Source organism: Chanodichthys erythropterus, chromosome 11 (assembly GCF_024489055.1).
Source record: "Chanodichthys erythropterus isolate Z2021 chromosome 11, ASM2448905v1, whole genome shotgun sequence".
Classification (NCBI taxonomy): Eukaryota; Metazoa; Chordata; class Actinopteri; order Cypriniformes; family Xenocyprididae; genus Chanodichthys; species Chanodichthys erythropterus.
Genome location: NC_090231.1, coordinates 10567383 through 10583335, shown reverse-complemented (window position 1 = coordinate 10583335; position 15953 = coordinate 10567383). Strand labels below are relative to the sequence as shown.

The 15953-nt window shown below is 38.3% G+C and overlaps 1 protein-coding gene across 5 annotated transcripts in view; it reads right to left on the bottom strand.

The window, feature by feature from the left end:
* Positions 1 to 15953, bottom strand: part of exoc6b (exocyst complex component 6B) — a 121454-nt gene that overhangs the window by 27934 nt on the left and 77567 nt on the right. For all 5 annotated transcript variants that reach the window (XM_067401595.1, XM_067401596.1, XM_067401597.1 and 2 more), the window contains 2 exons: positions 4414 to 4555; positions 870 to 943 (listed from right to left, as the gene is read on the bottom strand). In XM_067401595.1, the coding sequence (XP_067257696.1) occupies positions 870 to 943; positions 4414 to 4555 (216 nt within the window). The remainder of the gene's footprint in view (positions 1 to 869; positions 944 to 4413; positions 4556 to 15953) is intronic.

Genomic DNA, 15953 nt, shown 5'->3' with positions numbered 1-15953 from the left:
TATGACAATACTGCCCTACAAAGGTAACAAGCAGTAACTAAACCAAAAAAAAAAAAGTTTTAGTGTGGATTTTGTAGTTATGGCAATCAGAGCATAGTTGAGCCAACCAATAATCATAAGAGATTTAGTCACCCTGAATCAGAACTGAATCGTAATGTACTTACAAATACCCACAACATACAGGTACATGCTCTGTGTCTGAACTTGAAGTATGTGTGTTAACTACTAGGCTACGGCCCAACATTATATTGAACATTCAAATCAACTGCAGTAACAAAATCTATTCTGTGCAACCAAAGAACTACCGAAAAGTCCTCTAAACAAAAATAATTTGGATGAGCAAATAATCCCTTGGACTGTTGCCTTTCTGATTGCAAAATCACCTTGATGTTCTTCTCAGTGTGTTTCAGTTTGTGTTTTTCAAGCCAGAGCAATGTTACAGGCCAACGTTTCCTATCAGTGGTTCCAGTCCTGCAATGTTCAGTGTGCAGAGGTGCAAATGGGATAAGATGACCCGTAAAGAAACATCTAAAAAAAAAAAAAATCTAACCTTAAACTGAACAGGAGGAGGTCTAGAGGCCACCTCCGTACCACAATTGTAAATACAAAACCACCCAAAGGTGAATATCAGGCCAGGCCTTGAGACCACAGATATGAATACAAACACTCACAGACCCACACATTGGAGGAAAGAAACCTTCAAACAAAACTAAGGCTAGTGTGGAGGTTTAGGGGGTTGGGTTTGACAGTATAGGGGAAAATAAGAGAAAGAAGGGGGGGATGTTGAGGGGTAAACAGGGAAAAACAGAAGAAAGGGGAAAGAAGAATGAAAGAAAAGAAAAAGGAGTGGAAAAAAAACAAAGACTTACTTGTCTCAAGTCGATGAAGGCGAGCAGCAGAGTGTCCCCCTGGAAGCCAGGCACCGGGCCGGCCCTGGCAAACCCTGTGGGAAAGAGAGAGGGATAAAGAGAGCAGGGAATTCGCCATGGAGCGGGAGATTGGCAGACGGATGACAGCCGGGACAAGGGGAGGACAGGGGGAGGTTCAGTGGGGGTGGGGGAGGTGAAATGGAAGGGGGCTTTGAAGGTTTTGGGGGTGCTGGCAGAGGGGGTGGAGGGTTGTTGGGTGGTTCAGAGCAGAGTCATGTCTCTGGGTCTGCCACCGGCTTTGTGCGGCCCATTCGAGGGAAAAAATCATCATCAAACTCTCATTAATTCTCCTCAACGTTGATCTGACAAGCCAGATAGAGGGACTGTGTGGGGATGAGGGGGCTGCCTTTACCCCGTAACCTGAAGCCTGACGCCGATTCCCATGAGGCCGCTCTCCCAGACCAGTGGTGTGGTACTTAGCGAAGGGGCCGACAACACTTGTGAAAAGCCAATGGGCTGGGGGTGTGTGGGGAGTGCAGGAGTTGTAGAGGTTTCTGAGGGCCATTGGACCTTTCTGTGCCTTTGGACGGGAACCCGTAAACAAGCGGCTTCACCATTCTGAAAAACGGAACATTTGACACGCGGAGACAAAACAAGCCGGGGCCAGAAGAAATCCCTTTCACCTCGTGATGCTGCGTGCCTTTCTTGCCTCTCACGCAAATTACACGCCTGCCATCTTTATTTCTGACCCTCGCAAACGCTGAGCCAGCGACTGCTTACCCTCATGCTTTTGTTGCCGCGTCTCAGTCCGAGAGATTGTCGATTTTGCGAACTTCCCGCTCGCCTTTTTACAGGAGAGAGACTTGCAGCAAAGGCGGCATGGTTTACGTGACGCGTGTCAGAGCACATCTCATCAAGATTCAAGAACAGGGATGTCTAGGCTTTCACCTAACTGCCACATACCAGCATAAAGCCCTGTTAGTGACTACGCTAAGAAACCTCTCGGGGGATAAGCAAGGAAAAGCTCTCAAGACCTTTATGCTCCCCAAAACCAGCTGAGCTGAACAGGAAGCAACTCTTGACACACTCTGCCTTTGAATGTCCCATCACTCACTCCTGGTGTTGTACAGGTCAAAGAGGCAAAGCAGACACGAGAGAGGCCAATCTCAGTTTAACAGAGCCTCTTGTGGGCTCAAGATAATAATGCAGTGGTATGATGACTGATAACCTCTAATTGAAAAGTGATTAGCAAGCATTCTATATATTCTATATATCTGAATATAATATGACTATAATGTCAAATTGTCCGTGAAAGTACCTAAATGCCCAGTTTAACTCAAAAATAAGTTTATGAGATGCGACCAAACCATACTATTGTTAAATGAAACTCTGCTAAGATTGAAATAAACACTTTGTATAGTCTTGTTAGACCCCTTCCTCAACTTTGAAGACTAAAACTGCCTTATACCCCTTCCATAACATGGGGTTCAATGTATCATTATATAACACCCCCTCCATTTAGGGGTACAACAGCTTGTCACTGGTGTACTTCACTCAAGTAACTACACAAAGTAAGACATTTTTGTACTTATTTCTTAAAGCAGTACTAGAGAAAATATTATTACTTTAAAAAGGTACTAATGTGCATGTTTAAGGGGTACAAAGTTGTCCCTTTAAGGGTACTGCCCCAGTAACAAGCTGTTGTACCGCTAAAGGTACAATTATTGCAAAAAAAATTTCTGACAGTGAAGCCATCAAGAGCTTGTCCACACCTTCAACACTACACATCATGACTATGTTATGTCCTTCTTCCATTTAAAGCTATTTCCAGACTTCATTACATTCAAAATGCAGAGTACTCACCTACACTTCACAGTTTACTCATATTCAACATTACAACATTCTTTTGGGCCTGCTTATGATCAAGCTTTATACAAAGAAATATATTATTCGACCCTTCTGAATCTCTCTTAAACTGATCCTCATTGTTTCCTCTCTTCATCGTGCCTTCATATCTCCCTCCCTCTCTGTCCCACAGCGCAGACACATCCAAACTGTTGATAGATCGAACCACAAACATATCATCTGTGCATTCAAGTGGTTACTAAAATAAGTGGTTGTTTTAGTTTTGTATTATTTCCTAAGACCCAACTTTGAAAAAAATTAAAGGTGCCGTAGAATGTCTTTTCAAAAGATGTAATATAAGTCTAAGGTGTCCCCTGAATGTGTCTGAAGTTTCAGCTCAAAATACCCCATAGATTTTTTTTAACTGCCTATTTTTGGGGCATCATTAACTATGCGCCAATTCAGGCTGCGCGGCCCCTTTAAATCTCTCGCTCCGTGCCCTCCCGAGCTCTCGACTATAAGTGCAGTTATACAGTGCATAAACAAAGTTCAAACAGCTAATATAAACCTCAAATGGATCTTTACAAGATGTTCATCATGCATGCGGCATGCATGGATCGGATCATGTGAGTATAGTATTTATTTGGATGTTTACATTTGATTCTGAATAAGTTTGATGGTGCTCCGTGGCTAAAGCTAACATTACAAACTGTTGGAGAGATTTATAAAGAATGAAGTTGTGTTTATGAATTATACAGACTGCAAGTGTTTAAAAATGAAAATAGCGACGGCTCTTGTCTCCGTGAATACAGTAAGAAACAATGGTAACTTTAACTTTTAAACTGTTACGTAACAGTCGGTGTTATGTTGAGATTCGCCTGTTCTTCGGAGGTCTTTTAAACAAATGAGATTTACATAAGGAGGAGGACGCAATGGAGTTTGAAACTCAATGTATGTCTTTTCCATGTACTGAACTCTTGTTATTCAACTAAGCCAAAGTAAATTAAATTTTTGATTCTAGGGCACCTTTAAAACACAGTGACCTCATACACCAAGACTCGGAATGAGTGTGTGAGTACATGGGGTAAATTTCTTATTACTTGAGTGCCATTTTGATTAAAGCTCAGTTTTGTGGTTTGAAGCATACAAATAAACAGGGGGTCATCTAAATCAACAGGATGTGGTCTCTAAAAATTAAAGTAATCACTGGTAATCACATGGTACTTATCAGGCTGCTTAGTAAACCAAAGCAAACCACAATAAAAGAGTGGCATACAGTGTAACTGATGTGACTGTTTTAAGACTGGGGTCATTTTCCTCTCTCTGACTTTGACCTACATGTGATAACGTGCTCTGGCTGAGGATCATGGGAAATCCATTAACCATAAGGGGTTAGGCGTTCAAAGGCAGTTTTAGCTGTGGTCACACACAAAGCTGTGAGGAGACATGAGCCAAGTGACGAATCTCAGATACTGGCCAAAAATACAATTTTCTCTTCTCACCTTTTACTCTAACTTTCAGCTTAGATGGGTGTCAAATAAGAAGTTAGTTACAGTAGACACAGCATTGTGGTTTAATTAAGAGTCTCCAGTATGATTCAGGAAATTTTAAATTGGGCCACACCAGGAGCACAAGCACAATCATGCAATCAGGTTTAAAGAGGCTTATGAATGTTCAATGAGCGTTTGCTCATACTTACTTTCACACTCTTTGACGTCCACGTTAAACTGCTGCAGGGCTCCCATAGACACTTGCCTGACATCAGCCTCCAACAGCAGCTGCAGCAGTGAGGTGGAAAGGTGTTTACAGGCTGACATACATGCTGTCTGTGCCACCTTCCCCTAGAGAAAGAAGGACAGATGAGTGAGAAAATGTAAGGTTCACATACTGAGTATCTTTCACATAGTATAACCCTCTCCAGTAGGTAGTAAAACTATAGACATTTATTTATTTGAAATTTTTACATGTTTTCCCCCTCATTTTTATCCCCGTCTAACTGAATATCATCCAATACTCCTTCCATTCTCTCGATTGTCAGGATCTACTGCATTCTGGTCTCTAATGTAGTCTCCATGAGCACACACAAGAAACACTTTTCATATTGTATCTACAACAAAAGTCAATGCTTACATGCAATCTCACAAACATAAAGAGGGGAGCTTAGCAGCACTCTGGTGTATATATATACACCGGGAGAACCACAGTGCTGTTTAAACATCAACACACGTTCACCGTCACACACGCAGATACACACACAATTCAAGCTCCAAGCCAAAAACCTCAAATATGCCCTTGTCTGCCGTCCAGCGCCTTCCTGACAATCAGGCTAATACTTCAGGGGAGATCCAAAGCTATTAATATGACACTAAACCTGAAAGAAAACAGCAGACTGGAGGGCCAAGAGTCTATGTGGGATTTTTATCTGATGGGGTCAAAAAATAAAAACAAAACACCATTATACAAGAGGACTTCCTGCACATTGGAAACACTTGGGCAATAAATCTAGTGAAATGAGGGATGAATACACAGTAATCCATATAAGAGAGAAAGAGAGGTCTTTTTTTATCCCGTTTCTGTCCATGTGAGATGGGTAGAGAATGGAAGGAAAAACAGACACCAAAACAATGCCTTCTTTGCTTCAGAGTCATCTCACCCTTTCCTCCTTTTCCTTTGTCTCTCTCCATCTCCCGTGGAAATTCCACTGTAGGCACTTCTTAAATTAGAAGCCACTAGCATTAACTAACTCAACTGCACTTTTCTGAGCCACATCTATCCAACTATTCCAAGGCTGTTTTGCACTTGTGCTATCTTTCTTTTCAAAATTAATGGCACTTGGCTATATACAGATATCTAATGCAATGAACTCCATGGAGTTTTATGAGAGTCTTATAGGGTTAGTTCACCACAAAATGAAAATTCTGTCATTAATTACTCGCCCTTATGTTGTTCCACACCCGTAAGTCTTTCGTTCATCTTCAGAAGACAAATGAAGATTTTTTGATGACAGAATGCTGTCAGATTTCCTTCCATTTACTGCCTTTGTAACTACAATTTTGACGCTTCAAAAACTTCATAAAGAGATCGGAAAGCTCGAGGGGTATAGTCAATGTTCCCTCTAAGCTGCGCGCGTGCGCGGCCGCGCACTTCTGAAGCCACGGCCGCGCAGAAGAAATAATTGCCGCGCAGAGAACAGACATGAAAATGATTGTAGTAGTTTAAATGAGAAATAATTGCAGTGCTCTGGACAACCGCTATAGAGTTATTGTCGCTATAGAGTTGGAACCGGTGAATGCGGTTTACAGGTTTCTTAGAAAGAGAACGATGTGAGCTGGCTGGCCCTGAGCCAAATCAGTCGCGGTAAGAATACTGTCATGTTTGCGGACTAAATACATTAATACGAAAGGCAACGCGAAACTTAAAGAAATGTGAAATAAAAGGTCATGTTTTAATGAAAAGTGGTGGAAATAACAGATGATGGGCACAGAATGCTAACAAAACTCTGAGACATTTACAATTACACACCCACCACAGGTGTAGCTTGCAAACTCAATTCATCAGTGATATACCTCAGTTTAAATAGATTTTTGTGTGTTTGGTGGTGGTGTGGGTTTCAGGGATGTTTCGATAACTATAAATGAGTTAACGTTCACTTTTCTTAAAAATATTTAGCTATCAGTTTAAATACTTCAGTTTTTCACTATATAATATATTAAAACAAAAGGAAGCATTTAAACTGATATAATACTGTATATCAGTTTAAATACTTAAATATTCTATTTTATTATATTATAATGTAAGCCTAGTTGATCTCACAAGGGGATTGTTTAGGGCTCCTTGCCATGAAAAATCTTAACCTCCTGGTATATAAAATCTGGGAAATTCATAAGCAATAAACTTGTAATTTTGATGGTTTAACACTGTCTGTTGCTAATAATTGACTGTACAAAAACACATTATGGTTGTCCCAAACCATCATCGTAACTGCTCATATTATATTATTATAAAGAATTGAACTGTCCTGAGGAGGACAGAAATTATTTTTTAATAGAATTTATTGGTAAAGACTGGTACAGTTAATACAGTGAAAAAATCTCAAGTAACCTAAAATGTGCTTAATTTAGTGACTGAACTGCTTGTATTCAAACATATTATTTAATAAATCACTAAGTTACATCAAGGGTCAAATAAAATAGAAACGGCACATTAAAGTTAAATGATACAGTTGCATGATAAAACCATTTTTGTGTGTGTGTGTGTGTGTGTGTTTACGTTCATTGTACAGGTCTGATAAAAAGTGTTTTTGCTCAGGTGGCCAAAATGTGCGCTCAGCAGAGAAAAGTTTTGCTCAGGGAGAAAAAAAATTAGAGGGAACATTGGGTATAGTCCAGATTTTCTGAAGAGAATCGATCACTTGTTATGATGAAAATATTTAATTTAGGCTTTTACTCACATGTAAACATTGATCAGAAGCTCAACCTAACTTGAATAACGCAAAAAAGAGCAAACCTCTTCTGGAAGCTCAAACGTGCTGCATAACCAATAAGGTTCATTCTCGTGTGTTACACAGCACGTTTGAGCTTCTGGAAGAGGTTTGACCTTGTGCGTTATTCAGGTTAGGTTGAGCTGCTTATGTTCATTTTTCAGGCCAGTAGCCATATCACCCTGTAGCCCAAGACTGGTTGCCCACTGAAGCTGTAGAGCTGAGCCTGGTTAGTACCTGGATGGGAGACCTCCTGGGAAAATTAGGTGGCTGATGGAAGAGGTGTTAGTGAGGCTAGCAGGGGGTGCTCACCCTGTGGTCTGTGTGGGTCCTAATGCCCCAGTATAGTGATGGTGACTGACTCTCTGTGGTCATTAAAAATCCAGGATGTCGTCTTTCGAACAGAGTATGTGTGTAACCCAGCATCCTGGCCAAATATTTGTTTTTGGGGTGAACTAACCCTTTTGGGGTGAACTAACCCTTACTAAATACTAATAAGTTTCTAAATACTTTTCTGGGTCACTGTATGTTGTGAGCACAAGAGCTAACTGCAGCAGCACAGCTGCAACATAAGGTTGTTCTTACAGAATCAGATGGCAAGGACTGGGGAGGGTTGGTCTTGGGAACCCACAAAATCAGTTGGCCATATGGCTGTGAACTTCACTTAGCCAAAAGCTTCTTTGTACACATTCATATAAAGTATAATGTGTATACACACACCTGACTGACAAAGACCTGAATGTTTCAGGTCAGGTGCGGTCAACAGGAAAAGCTCTCCCCTCCACTCTCACTCCAAAAAGAGGAGGATAGAGGCAGGTGATTGTGTCCTGTGTGGGGTCAGGCCCCATGTGAAATTGCTATAATGCATCTCCACCAGCTTCTGAAATACCTATGGACTATGTGTTAATCTATAGTTGACATGGATATAATGAGTAGAAAACTGTTTTGTGCATTCAACGTGATGCTTAAACAGTGTAGCACAACTACAAATATGCACACACATTGCAGTCATATTTAGTCAGCCACTAATCAGACTGAAGCACTAACTAGGTGATTATAGATGATTAGAGTGCATGCACTGCACTGCAGTGATTAAAAAATAAACACACTTGTTTTCCGGACTCCTGTCTCTGTATGTTTAATAGCCATAATAAATCACAGAGGCCAAAGTAGTAAGGGTTGTTTCTGTTCTTCATGGTGGAATGAAAAGACACACGGGTACCTGTCTCCTACTGGGGACATTCTAATCACTCACAAGTCATTTGGTCTGATTGGAGTGAGGCGTTTGTAAATGTGGCGAGCTTAGATTTTTTTGCAACAAATAGAGTCATAAGCAAGGATTGCACCATCTGGGCAGGGGTAAATAGATTCTCTATTTTCTTATATTGCTATATCTGTATTCATTTTTGCGTGCATTCATATTTTCTGCTGCTCAATTGAAGAACCATAAAACTTTTGAAACCCACATTTCTTACTGGACAAAAACAAAGAAATCACATGAGAATGAAATTGATTGATTTATATTTATAATTTAGTTTTCATCCAAAGAAACTTATAACACTTTATTACAACAGTTTGTTTGTGTAGTTATTTAGATCTCAAATATGACATAGCACCTATTTGAAAACATGTTTAGACGTTTTCGGAGATGTGAGCACCAGGCCATCAGAGGCCATTCAGCGCTCATGCACCCAGCCGAGAACTGCTTTATCTTGGCCAGTCCTTCGGGAATTTGCCGCTGGCTCTTATGTAGATGGTGGTTAAACATGAGATACGTTTTGGGTATATCAAACTGGCAATCTTTGGTCTTATTAATCTTTTATACTTGTTCCAGAGCAAATCAATTTGGCTTAAGGGCAATATTAAGTTTCATAACCTTATATTTATTTTGAACATAATTCGTGTACTAACTAGAGCACTGCTTTTGTACATTTGACTGGACTGAACCGATTGCTTGTGTTTACAGTATTTCCTATTGTACTTATACTGTTATGGCTATTGTTGTTAATTTAAATATTACTATTCAATAAATATTTTATATACAGGTGCATCTCAATAAATTAGAATATCATGAAAAGTTTTTTTGGTAATTTAATTAAAAAAGTAAAACTTAAATATATTCTAGATTTATTAGACAAATAAAAATATTTCCAAACTTTTTTGTTTTCATTTTGATGATTACAGCTTGCTGCTCATCAAAATAAAAAAATCAGTATCTCAAATTATTAGAATATTTCATTTCAAGTTTTATTAAATTACCATTCTCAGGGTATAAATACTGGGTTTAGGTCAGTAATCCCAACAGCAGTCATGTGGAAATTTGCTGACTTGACAGTTGTCCAGAAGACGATCATCAAGACCCTCTGACATTTCTGTTTAAAATAAACTTTTTTGTATTGATCATATGAAGTATTCTAATTTATTGAGATTGAATTGGTAAGTTTTAGGTTAAATGTGAGCCAAAATCATCATAATTAAAAGAACCAAAGACTTAAAGTACTTCAGTCTGTGTGCACTGAATTTATTTAATACACGAGTTCCACAATTTGAGTTGAATTACTGAAATAAATGAACTTTTCCACAACATTCTAATTTATTGAGATGCACCTGTAAATAACATGCCATATTTGGTATTGAGAAACAAATAGAAAAACAAAAAGCTCACAGAAAATATAGTACAATCGAATTCCGGAAAAGTTGCGACTTTTTTAAATTTGAATAAAATTAAAACTAAAAGACTTTCAAATCACATGAGGCAATATTTTATTCACACAGATAACAAATGTTTAAATTGAGAAATTTTACAATTTTATGCACAAAATGAGCATTTCAAATTTGATGCCTGCTACAGATCTCAAAATAGTTGGGACGGGGGCATGTTTACCATGGTGTAGCATCTCCTCTTCTTTTCAAAACAGTTTGAAGATGTCTGGGCATCGAGATTATGAGTTTCTGGAGTTTTGGTGTTGGAATTTGGTCCCATTCTTGCCTGATATAGGTTTCCAGTTGCTGAAGAGTTCGTGGTCGTCTCTGACGTATTTTTCATTTAATGATGCGCCAAATGTTCTATATAGATGAAAGATCACTGCAGCACCCGGACTCTTCTACGACGAAGCCATGCTGTTGTAATAGCTGCAAGTATGTGGTTTTGCATTGTCCTGCTGAAATACACAAGGCTTTCCCTGAAATAGATGTCATCTGGAAACCTTTATATACCTTTCAGCATTCATGGTGCCTTCCAAAACATGCAAGCTGCCCATACTGTATGCACTTATGCACCCCCATTTCATCAGAGATGCTGGCTTTTGAACTGAACGCTAATAACACGCTGGAAGGTCTCCCTCCTCTTTAGCCCGAAGGACATGGCGTCCGTGATTTCCAACAAGAATGTCAAATTTGGACTCGTCTGACCATAAAAAAAAAACTTTCCACTCTGAAACAGTCCATTTTAAATGAGCCCACAGGACACGGCGGTGTTCTGGACCATGTTCACATATGGCTTCCTTTTTGCATGATAGAGCTTATGCTTATGTATCAATATTTTTTTACACCCCTATTGATTACAGCAGCCATTTTCCTGGGTATTGACTAACTTTGCACGTGCCATGCTTAACTTCTTTCCAATCCTCTAAATTCTTCTTAAAGCCGAGGTTCATTGGAAGAACTGCATGACTACTGAAGACTAAAAGGCATTTGTTGCATTCGTTGTGTTTTTGGGACTGTATCATGTCGGAAAAAACATATTTGCTCTCCAAACAGGTCCTCCATACTTAGCTACATTATGTTCAGCAGTATTCCCAAGTACTGGTCCATTCTCAAAGTGCCAGCAACTTTGTAGATCCTTCCAACACCTGTTGCAGACATGCATCCCCATTATCATTATGTTTCCCGCATGCATTTGGCAAAACCCTCCAGCTGTCACCTATGAAAACATCCGACACCATACAATGTTAGGTTGTTAAATTTTGACTTGTCGGACTGCAGAACACGGCTCCAATCTTCCATTCTCCAATCCTTCTATTCTTTGGCAAATAAAAGGTGCAGTTGATAAAACTAATAAAATCCAGCCTCTTGTAGCTGTTGGCTTACAGTTCAAGATGAAATTGGAGGTTCCTCACAATTGCACATCTCATCCAGGTCTTCAGAAGCTGTTTTGAGGTGGTCCCACATTCCTATGTTTTTCATCCTTCTATCAAAATGCTCACTAGTCTTCCCTGACCAGCCACAACACTTTACAATCTGCATGGTAGTGGTCTCACTGTACTTTAAAATAATTCGGTGGACATTGTGACCATTCACATCCAGCACATGAGCGATCTGACATAACAGCTCACTTTCAGTAGTTATTTAATCAATGGTTTGTAACATTTCTTACAGATTTCTGCTCGTTGTAAATCCGATAAAGATAAAATTGTGTGTGTGAATTAGTCATACCGTCTCCCTATTAATTGTGAAGCTGTAGGTTGTAAATAGTTCCTTTAAAAGTAGAAAAATATATGCTATAATAACTTTTGAGTTTCTAAGCTACTTTAGTCTTAAATCAAAGGACAGTGGTGACAACTAGTTTCTGCGTTCCTCTCTATCATCGATCGATCATCACGTTTTTGTTTTGGTTATTGAAAAAACAAAAAAATTAAGTCACTGAAATAAGGCCAAAAATATATATTAAATCTGTGTTTACAAGACTTCTGGGTATTGGAGGTTGTAGGCTAGAGTTTTTGCTTCAAAAGTATGTAAAAATTATAATGCCTACTTGTTCATATAAAACAATATATTGATTTAGTTTTTGTAAGACACTTTTTGTCAAGAAACACAGTATGCATGGAGGCGTGAATCGTCATGAATAATGGGTCATTTACACCTGAGAAGACAAAAGAATTGCATAAAGAACCTCTTATGGTGCTGCATAATAATGAGGCCTTTCAGTCAGGTAGGCTGAGAAAAACCCCTCTGTAATCATGTCTCAGCTCAATTTAAAATAATGGTATTCTATTATATTCTTTAAAATACAATGTATTTCTGTGATGCAAAGAGTCTAAATATATGTTTTTAGTTTAAAAGCATGCACATTTGGAGAAATATTGATGGATTCTCATATGTTTATGTCAATATTCTATACTGAGGAGTAATATTTATTCAATATTTATTATCATCACTATGAGTGCTGGATACTGTTTTCAATTCATACTTCATACTCTGTACACCTTTAGTCCACAAATTATTCTAAAGAAGAAGAGGACATTTCAGGAATGGTGTTTTCAATTCATACTTGCAGCCAGAGGGCACTCTGTGCACATTTAGTCCACAAATTATTCTAAAGAAGAAGAGGACATATCAGGAATCAGGATTATCAGGATTTTTTTTTCGATATGACTTACATGATTTAAAACCTGACATTTTAACGTGTCTTTAGACATAAGTCTATTTTTTTTTATTATTAGTATTCTCTAAGTTATAGTTAATTTTCTGAGAACTATCAGATTAAACTTTGTTCAGAGGCAGAGGACAGATCATGCATCATTTTAGTTTTCTTTATATTGCAAAAAGCACAACATTTTGTTTTTACTCTGAGTGTTTACAAATAAAAGAAGATATTCTATAGTTTCAATTGATATATTACTTATGTCTCTATGACAAAAAATGACAGAGTATAAGTCTGTTTTGCTGCAATGTGAAAAAAAACCTGCAAAACGTGCCGGCATATTTTCAGACCTCAGTTAATTGTCCAGCCCTAAAACAGACTGACCAAATTTAACCATTTTAACAATATCCTCCTTGGTTGCAGAGGACAGCCCCTTTCATTTGGCCATTTTCACTAAAACCCACAAAATCAATACTTGTATAGTTGAATCCCGGCTTCAAGCATACATGTATAAATCTGAACAGATTAGCTACTTTCAACACTTAAACGCTGGAGCCTTCATTCAAAGATGTGTGTGTTTAGGGCCTGATTTAAACAGTTCTGCTTCATGTGACACACCCCTCTCACAGTAGCACATTTGTTTTACAGTTCAGGGCTGGGGGATGTTAACAATTAGCTCAGGGGCTCAAAAGAGGGAGCACAAATCAAAAAAGGGAAGAAAGTAGGAAAGGGTGAAATGAGTGAACAGTTAGAGGCCGCTTGCACTCCAACTCTACAGTCTCCAGTTAATTAAACAAAGGCTCATCAAAGCCCTCATTAAAAACTACTCAACAGCAATTGGCTGTCAAAATAAACAGAACACACGGTATAGTGAGACAGAAAGAGAAACAATAATAAAGCAAGAAAGAGAGATCAAGAGGAGGAGGAATACAAGAACAAGGGGTTCTGGACACTGGGCCAAGGATTGATTTCTTAATAATAATAAAAATAATAATAATAAGTTTGAAACGTCACAACACTTCTACAAACAACCCCAACACGCACCACATGCAGAGGACCCCTGAGAAAACGCAGCATGGAGTGTGTAGGCTCTCTCAATGCACTCTTATTTCAAACGCGCCTGCTTATTTATGCAACACACACGATCCCTGTTTGTAAAAAACAATGAATGTACACTCACGACATCCTAACAAGAAGCAGAGACTATCGCTCAAGGAGAACCGATGCCTGTCTGCACTGATTACGCTCTGTTCGGAGGAAGGGTGATAATATGTGTTGAACTTCCCGACACCATGCTGTACTGTTCCAGCATTTCACAAACAAAAAGGGAAAACAAAGACAGCAGCCAATAAGTTTGGATCTCAAATCAGGTTTTAAGTAAATAATGACAAATTGTGTTCCCCTTAAAAGGTGCTTGATGATATTGATATGGAAGGCCTTTCTGTTACCTCAGGGTTTCCACATCTACAGTACAGAGGGCCAGGAAGCAAATCAGAAATCAAACACACATTTTAACACCTTGCTTTGGAAATGAATAAAGAGCTGTTGTAAAGGTTTTAAAAAAAGCTAAGTAAAATTTTCAGAAAAATGGATGATACTATGTGTGATCAAACTAGCAACAACAATTGTGTCTCCCACTTTTTGGAAGGTTTTTCAAAGATTACCTGCTTGAATAAAAATGTGTCTAGTGTGAAATGAGGGATTTTAATCATCAAGTATTTGTACACAAATTTTGGAATATAGCATTAAAAATGCTGGATGGGAACACTAAATGATAATTACTTTTTCGAAATTTGCATTAAAACATTATTTGAGGTGGATAAATGTTTTATTCTACATGAAGACATGAGATTTTGTTTACTTGAACAGATGATATGGAAAGGCTGCTTTATATGGATTGTTTTTGCAATATTTAAATTGATGCTCCGGGGGCGGGGGAGCACAAGAATTAAAGGGGTCGCAACCTGTATATCGGTGCATAGTTAATGATGCCCCAAAATAGGCAGTTAAAAAAATGAATTACTGTGATGAATTATATTACATCTTTTAAAAAGACGTTCTAGGGCACCTTTAATGAAATTAAAGGATTAGTTCACTTCTGAATTAAAATTTCCTGATAATTTACTCACCCCCATGTCATCCAAGATGTTTACGTCTTTCATTCTTCACGGGAAAAGAAATTAAGGTTTTTGAGGAAAACATTCCAGGATGTAATCACGTTACAAAGGTCATGCGTGACATAGGCGGTAAGTGCCCATCCAGTGTCTACAAACGTGCAAAGATTAAGCCAAACGCCCTTTACAAAAAAAAAAAAACATTAAAACAACGATATCAGACTATTTTGAATTTGGAGGAGAAAAAGAGATGGAGTTTTTCGCCCAACCGCACTTCCACCTTTTCACCTTTCAACATAATCCATGGTGCATCATAGAGCAGTGCAATACAAGCATTTGTGGTTAAAAGTATATAATTTTTTTTTTTTTTTTTTTGAAAATTACCAATCGTTTCGCTAGATAAGACCCTTATTCCTCATCTGGGATCATGTGGAGCCCTTTGAAGCTGCACTGAAACTCCAATTTTGACCTTTTTGAACCCCACTAAAGTCCACTATATGGAGAAGAATCCTGGAATGGAACCTTAATTTCTTTTCGACTGAAGAAAGAAAGACATGAACATCTTGGATGACATGGGGGTAAGTAAATTATTAGGAAATTTAAATTCAGAAGTGAACTAATCCTTTAAATTCATGATGAAACTTGGATGGAAACACAATGATGATTGCAGTGATTTGCAACAACAAAGAAATCATACACTAATGTTCACAGGTTTGTGGTCAGTAAGACTTTTTAATGTTTTTGAGAGAAGTCAATGCTCATTTATTTGATCTATTTATCAATCTATTTTGGATCTATTTCACACAGTAAAACAGTTATATTAATAATACAATATAAAATAACATCTAAAAATGTAGTTTAATCCTGTTATGGCAAAGCTGAATTTTTAGCAGCCATTAATCCAGTCTTCAGTGTCACATGATCCTTCAAAAATCCTTCTTATATGCTGATTTTGTGCTTAAAGGGATAGTTCACCCAAAAATGAAAATTTGATGTTTATCTGCTTACCCCCAGTGCATCCAAGATGTAGGTGACATTTTTTCTTCAGTCGATCACAAATGATGATTTTTAACTGCAACCGCTGCCCTCTCTCATTCAAATAATTGCAGTAGATGGGAACTTCATCTATAAGAGTGAATAAACCTTGCTTAGACAAATCCAAATGAAACCCTGCGGCTCGTGACGACACATTAATGTCCTAAGACACAAAACGATCGGTTTGTGAGAGAAACCGAAAAGTATTTATATCATTTTTTACCTCTAATAAACCACTATGTCCAACT